The 7,827-nt window shown below is 24.2% G+C and overlaps 1 protein-coding gene across 1 annotated transcript in view; it reads left to right on the top strand.

The window, feature by feature from the left end:
• The first annotated feature begins 525 nt into the window (after window positions 1-525).
• Window positions 526-7,827, top strand: part of LOC117167662 (neuroendocrine convertase 1-like) — a 110,869-nt gene continuing 103,567 nt past the window's right edge. Inside the window, exons 1-2 of the mRNA XM_033352753.1 lie at window positions 526-723; window positions 3,249-3,432. Of these exons, the coding sequence (XP_033208644.1) occupies window positions 716-723; window positions 3,249-3,432 (192 nt within the window). The 5' untranslated portion in view covers window positions 526-715. The remainder of the gene's footprint in view (window positions 724-3,248; window positions 3,433-7,827) is intronic.

Here is a 7,827-nt window from a genome sequence, read left to right as displayed (position 1 = left end):
TTTCATAAGATTTCGAAAATTTTTGGAAAAGAACCGGGAAGATTTTTTTCCCCTTACAATTGAAAAGTACACCCGCGCGTAGCGGGCTATTCATGAGGCTGGTGGAATTAAATTTAGAAAATTTCTGGTTCTTCAGATGGAAATGTTTGAAAACATTCAATGCATATAAGAAAACTCTATTCTGAAAGCAGATTATTTATTAATTTCCCTCTTTACTGTAGCTTTATCTGCAGTTTTATGTTTCAATTTTCTTGTCTTGATATTCTATAATATCCAATTACTTTGTATTATCGATTTACAGAATAATACGGAAATAATTTGATTTTCTCAAAGCTCCAAACCATTCTTGCTTGCAAATGCATTCCGTATAGAAGATACCCCTCCATTGAGTATTCTCTTCCAACCCTCCGCTTTCCCCTCCCACCAGGTCGGAAGTGGTGGGGAGGGAACTAGCGACAAACAAAAGAAACGGTCCGACTAATTGCTTCACACACTGTCCGATCACTTGTCATTCGTCTTTCCTTCGGATACTTTTAAACAGTCACTTCGATACACAAAAAGTAGTGTAACTTACTCTTTCGATTAAAAAAAAAATGCATAAAAAGTGATAAAAGTTGGTGAAAGTGAGACTGAATATAAATAAGTGAATCTAAGGATTTTGGAACCTGCAATTTGAATTTTAATACAAAAAAAACTTTTTTAGGAACGACTTTCAATGACTCGGTGGGCAAAAATTCTGTTATTAAAATTAAATTTTAATTCAAATTGTTAAGAAAAAATTAACATTAAACAATGAAATTCTGCACGACTTTTAATTTTTAAATTGAATAAATTTATTTCTTTTTTACTGTATTCAATTCAGATTGAATTTATAATATCAAAGAATTTTATTTTTTAATAATCTTTTAGCTCAAAAAAACTCTGAAATAATTTGCATATGAAGATAAATATGAACATTGTTAAATATTATTGATATAATCGAGGAAAATATTTTCATTGTTGATTGTAACTAATTTTGAAAAAAAGTAAAGAAACTTTTAGGAAGCATGTTTTAAGTTAAAACTGTTTATTTATTACAAATAAATTTTGGGATTTATTACAGTTATACGCATATCACCTGCATATTTTTAAAAATTGACAATTTTTTTTAAATGCAGTTATTTCGGAAGAAGCTTAGGTGTTCGGATATATTTTTATTCTACGGCCAAAAGGTACAAAAAATTTTTGGATAAAATTTTACATATCTAAAAAAGGTTCTTATGAAAATATCTCGCTTTTTTGTTATGTTTTGCATCGTTCTCTTAAAATAATAAATAATCATATATTTGAAAGAATTTTGAAAACAAGAAAGGGTTTTCAAGAAACAAGGCCGTTTTTATTTTTTTATAATGTTCTAAAAAATAGCAAAAACTTCCTATTAGTTTTATACAGGCTGAATTTTTTTTTGCGGGCATATAAATTATTGTTTGAATGTATAATTTGTTTTTCTCTGAAACGGTAGAAAATATTTTTTTACTTTTTGTTATTTGCGAGAGAAGTTTAAAAAATTTATTTTCCAACAGAAATGATTGCCATTGAAAGTGATGGTTTACCAAGAACGAAAAATGCGAGAAGTGTAGATTGGAAATCTAGTACAAAAAGGATAAAAATTGTGAAAAAGTGGTATTTTTTCAAACATTTAGTTTCAATTATTTTACAAAATTGGCCTCTACATTGGCTTTTCAAAAACATTTCTTATTTTTTTCGGGCATGAATTAAAAAAAAAAGTTTGCATATCAAATTAAACAAGAAAATCCGGAAAACCTACACTTTCCTTACAACAAAAATATAAAAAAGTGAAAAATGTGTTTCAAATTTTGAGGTGGATTTTATAAAAAAAAACTATTTTAAATTTGTTTAGATTTTTGATAATCGGTTAAAATTGTATACTAAACATCTCCTGAATTTCATTCTAGAAAAAAAAATTGCTTCACTTTGGAAAAAAATTATTTTAGAGAAATCAAATTTTTTGATTTTTTTCGGGACCAACGAAAGGTACTAAAAATATTTAGAAAATTGTTATTAAAACCTGAAAAATTTCTGAAAAAAATATATGTTAGTCTTTTTTTATAGCTTTCATTGTTTACGATAATAAAAAAAATTATATTAAAAAAATTCTTGGCCTGAAAATTAGTTTATCTCGCATAAAAATAATGAAATGTTTTATTTCAGCAGGAACTTTTTTTAAATATAAAAAAATGAAAAGGTGGTGGTTTCCTAAAATACTCCTTTTCATGTTTTTTTAAAATTCGATGAAATAAAGAAAAATTATTTTATGAAAGCCTTGGCCTTTTTATTATCATTTTTTTCGAGAATGATACTAAAAATAGATTTTTCAAAAATAAGCTTTTTCAATCTGAAGCACTGGTTGGCTAAAAATGAAACTGGCGAGAGGTATGTACCAGGTATTATATAATTTTATGTTAATTTTTTTGTCTGCTGATCCAAAATAAATATTTTTTTAATATTGATTTTTATTTCTGAGTTGTATAAAAATTTCTCTTTAGCTCGGCTAGCATCCAAACCCTGAAATTTCAAAAATACCTGGGTTCGGATCCCAGAAAATCTAGAGAACAATTTTTAAAAAATTCAGAAACAAAAATTAATTTTCGAAAAATATTTAATGTATACAAGTAGATGATATAATAAACTTAAAATTATGTAATATAATTATCTGGTCGACAGTCATAGTATCAAAAAAATTATGTAGTACAAATTACCAGCTATTTCTATAAAAAAAATATCAAGAGAAGGGTTTTTGAAAAAAGTCTTTTAATTTCGCCAAATACCGCATTTTGAAATCAACTTTCAGTCTACTTTTTAGAAATCTCAAGTAATTGTTACATGATTGTGATAAATAAATTTTTTTTAATATTGATTGAACTGGTACTTTTTTGTATAAATAATTTTACTTGGGAATTAAAAAAATATTCTTCATGGGTATCATTTAAGATTAGAATTAAGTCAGAACTTCAATTTGACCTACATGGAAAGTAGAACCATAAAACTTTAAATAAACAATGTTAACTTTATATTTATCAGAAATTTGTTCCAACAAACAATGGGATAATTTATACAATTTAAAAGTATATATGTTGAAATATAAGTGTTATGAATTTAATTAGTAAATAAATTAACATGAAAAAAAATTCGTTTTATGGCGAAAACCTCTTTTCACATTAAGGATCGTGTAATCTTTATGCTTTCAGAGGAGGTTTAGAACACATCGTTATTTTTTATTATATTGTACCCGTTCTGCTCTCGAGTTGTGCTAAAGTTATATCGAACAACGGATCAAAAGATTATCAAAATGAGTGGGTTGTTAGAATTGAAGGAGGAGAGGACGTCTCAACACTTCTCGCTTTACGCTCAGGTTACATCCACTCTGGCACGGTAAGTGAATTTTACATTCTCATCATTTTTTTTTCTTAACGTTACAAATTAAAAAACGTACCATCACGAAAACGCAGCAATTCAAATTTTAAAAACAAATTATTTTCTTTGAGATTTAAATTATCAATAAAAATGGTTCAAAGTAAGTTGATTTTCTCCTGCATAGTGATAATTCCATTTAAATATTTTTTAGCCTCACTAATTAACTTTGTATTTTAAATATGTAACAAAAATTAAATGTTAATAATGTTGATTTTAAAATCATTTGGATTGGTTTTCAATTACAAGGAAATATCTAAATGTGGTATATAACTCTTTATTTAGTAAGAAAATTTATTTTTAAATTTTCTAAATAAGGAAAAATGTTTCGTACAGTAATTTTATATTTTTTTTTAAAACATGTGCTAAATAATTCTTTTTTTAACTGGAAGATTTTAAGACAATATCTTAAAATTCGAAATAAATGTCAGAAATCTTAAGAAAAATTCGAATCACTCGTATTTCAAAAGATATTTAGAAGTTTTCCAGAATTTTAGAAAAAAGTGAACCTGAAGATATCTGAGAACTATTTTAACAAAACGGATCATTTTAATTTACTAATTAATATTTAAACGCTTTTTAAACATTTCCAAAGCTGCCAATAACATAAAAAATGTTGTTCAGATTTGTGGGGAAATTTTGAATAATTCTTCATTGAAAAAAAAAATTGAAAAAATTGTAAAAGCTTTCCAAAATTGTTTAAAGGTGTATAACAATGATTTACAAATTTTTATTTCTAAAAATGTTAAAGCTTCTTTAGGATTTTGAAAGGTTTTAAGAAAATTTAAAGCTTTCTCAAGATTCGGGGCAAACTTCAAATCCTACTTTATTTTGAGAAATTATTTTTTGAGAAAATTTAAAATGTTTTCAAAACGCTCAATAAGATTTTAAGTATTTGAAAAAATGATAATGCTTAAGGCTATCTTTGTAATTCAATTTTGTTTAAATTTAGGAAGTAATTCGAATTATTTCGAATTACATTTAGAACTTTTAAAGAAATTTAAAAAATAATAATTTAAATTGAAAAGATTTCATAGAACTTAAAACCAAAGGTACATTTTCGAAAATTTCAAAATAAAATTAAAAAGAGTTTAAAGATTTTTAAAGGTTTTAAGATAATAAAAAAATTTTCCTTAAATTTATGGAAACATTTTATTTTGAAAAAAAATAGTTTCGAAATGAAAGTTTAAAGTAAATCAAAAAATTTTATGACATTGTAAAAAAATTTTTAAACTCCAAGATTTGATAAAAATCTATCTTAAATGTTAGATGATTTTACGGAAATCTGAAGACAAAATCGAATGATTTTAAATGATATTTAGAAGCTTCAAAGTTTAGTAACAACTTAACATGGAGAAATTTACAAGTTACTTTAACAAAACATGGATTTTTCAATTATTTAAATAATATTTTAACACTTTTTAATAATATAAGAAGGTTTAATGAAAATAAAGTCTTTTCTCGAGACTGCTTGTAACATTTTTGAGGGCTTTTAATTTTATTCATTCAATTTTTAAAGATAATTTGAAAAGATTTTCAAAAGTTTCAATACTATAAAAATATTTTTAAAAATCGAAATTTTTGAAGATTTTAAAGCTTCTTAAGGATTTTAAGAAATTTCAATAAATGCAGAAATTTTCTTAAGATTCCAGGCTAAATTCCAATGCTTCTTTATTTTCAGAAATTAATTTTTAAAGAAATTTTAAAATGATTTCAAAACATTTCATTCGATTTTTTAAAATTTCAAAAAAGTATAAGATTTTAAGCTTTTTTAACTTGGATTTTTTTCCAAATGTAAAGATAAATTCGAATTATTTCAAATTCTACTTAGAAGTTTTGAAGAAATATGAAAAATAATCTAACATGAAGAGATTTCATGAAACTCAATATAACAACTGCATTTTTGAAAATTTCTAAATTGAATTTAAAAGCTTTTAAGGCGTTTGAAAGATTCAAGAGAATAAAAAAAAATCTTCAGAATTCTCGAAATTTTTTTATTATTTTGAATAATAGTTCATGATACAATTTTCTTAATGTTTAAACATTTTTTAAATATATTAAAAATTTTGTCAAAAAATTGGAATATTTCGAAAAATATCTTAAATTTTGAAAGATTACTTAGAAATTTTAGGACACATTCGAAGTAATTTAAACAATATTTAGAAATTTTCAAAAAATTCAAAAATTATTTAAAACCTGAACTGATTTCATAAATTTGTAAAGAAGAGGTAAATTTTTGATGAATTTGAAGGTGTTTTAAAGTATTAAAAGTTTTTGGGAAAAGTCAAAAGCTGTTTCAAGATTCCTGGGAAAATCTTAAGCGACTTATTATTTAAAAAAATTAATGTTTAAGGAAAGTTTAGAAGGATTTTAAAACGATTTTAGAAAAAATTCCAAGATAAATAATAATTTGTCTGAAGATTCCGGTGAAAATTTTACAGAATAGTGCCTGAAAAAATTAATTTTTGCAGAAGATTTGAAAAGATTTCAAAAAATTCACTTAAGTAAAACTGTTATCATTTTGTTAAAATTTGATAATATATTTCATTAAAAATTCATCTTTTAAGAAATTATTCAGTTGAAAATTTTTCATTTTTCGATGAACTCAACTGTTTTTTATTAAAAAATTTAAATCTTTTCAAGTTAAAAGTTTAACTATTTTTAAATGTTTATTTCAGAATTCACGTATCTTGTTGAAAAATCATATTTTTGGTAGAAAATAAATATTAATGGTTCAAAATTTATCTTTTTGGTTGAAAATTTAACTTTTTCATTTAAAGATTCGTAATTTTATTTAAAAATTTATCAGTTCGGTTAACAGTTATTTTATCCCTCCGAAAGGTTAACTGTTTCATTTTTTTTCTGAAAAATTGTTTGAAAAAATGATTAAATATTATCGAGTGTCAAACTTTTATTACTAAACTGCGGTGTCCTAATTTCAGCAGAAATAAAAGAACAACATGAAGAACAATTTCTTTCTGTCTGTAAATCTCATCAGTGTACACTTTTTGTTATAAAATTTGTTTTTAAAATTACCTAATAATATTTAATGAGAATTGTGTATTACTATTTGTCACTGGTAACAATTGAGAAAACAGTGTTTATTTTCGCCTTCAAATTCCGACATTGGGCACTTGTTTGTAAATTATAAAATAATATCAAACAATAAAGTTTCATCATTGCAAATCACCGGAAACGTGATTTAAGAAATATTAAGAGAAAGAACGATTTCTTTCTGTCTTTACGAGACTAAACTGAACATTTTTTAATATAATTTGTTTTTCAGATTAAGATTCTCTGCCTATAAATGTCAACAGTTTGAATATATTACTAAAATTTGTTTATAAAATTAACAAGGAAATACACTCTACTGGCGAAAATTACGTCCACATCTTTTTTTTTAACTGTTGCTAAAGTATTTAAATTTTTAGAATATTAAAGTTGAATTTTATTCGTATAATTATTAAAAAAAAAATTCTGCGTCCGATTAGTTCAAACTAAGAGAAAATATCAATCTAATAAAAAGATATTGAAAAAAAAAGTCAAATTCATCATATTTTATTAAATGTTTTTAATATTCATAAAAATATTTTAAAACCTGATAATATTTTGACAACATACTATGGAAAATTATCTTTACAATGAGCAAAAGAACTTTAAAAAAGTGTTAACTATTTCCAAAGATATTCTGATAAAAAAATATATACGGAAACCTAACTTCTTTTTTTTTGAATAATTGCGATACTGTCCATAGGAGAAATTTTTACGAGATAAAAATAAAAAATTTGATATTTTTCACTATTTTGATTAAAAAAAAAAGTTTAGAGAAATCAAAATTCGATTTTTTTTAGATTAGAGCCTTTGAAATTGAGTGATAAATTTTTCTAAAACAAAAATTTAAACTAAGTCACGAATTGGCTCCTAAAAGCAATTTTAAACATCCTTTTTTTTTATTTCTCCCATCTGTGAGCCGCCCCCTATGGTTTGGCGCCCCTAGACATTTTGCTACTTTTGACTAATCGGTATAAACCTGGGAACTTTAATTAAAAAAGATTTACGACATTGAGATTTATTTTATTATTTTTTAAATCTTATGGCACTGAAAATCAATTCTCTTCAAGTTTGGTTTAATATTTATCAATAAAAAATTTGTTAGGCACATTTTTGGAAGCGCTTCTTATTCCATGAACTACCTGTAAAGAATATCGTACCCTTAAAATATTATATGCTTTTTTTAGAGGAATTATTTTTTTTAATTAAATAGTTTTGTTAAGCCATGTTTTCAATTGTACTTTTTGTCGAAATTATGGCCCTGAATACATTTTTCAAATTAATGGAATTTCATATAAATAAAGG

The sequence above is a fragment of the Belonocnema kinseyi genome, chromosome 2 (assembly GCF_010883055.1).
Source record: "Belonocnema kinseyi isolate 2016_QV_RU_SX_M_011 chromosome 2, B_treatae_v1, whole genome shotgun sequence".
Classification (NCBI taxonomy): Eukaryota; Metazoa; Arthropoda; class Insecta; order Hymenoptera; family Cynipidae; genus Belonocnema; species Belonocnema kinseyi.
Note: the sequence above shows the minus strand (reverse complement) of the source record. Positions and strands in the feature narration are given on the sequence as shown.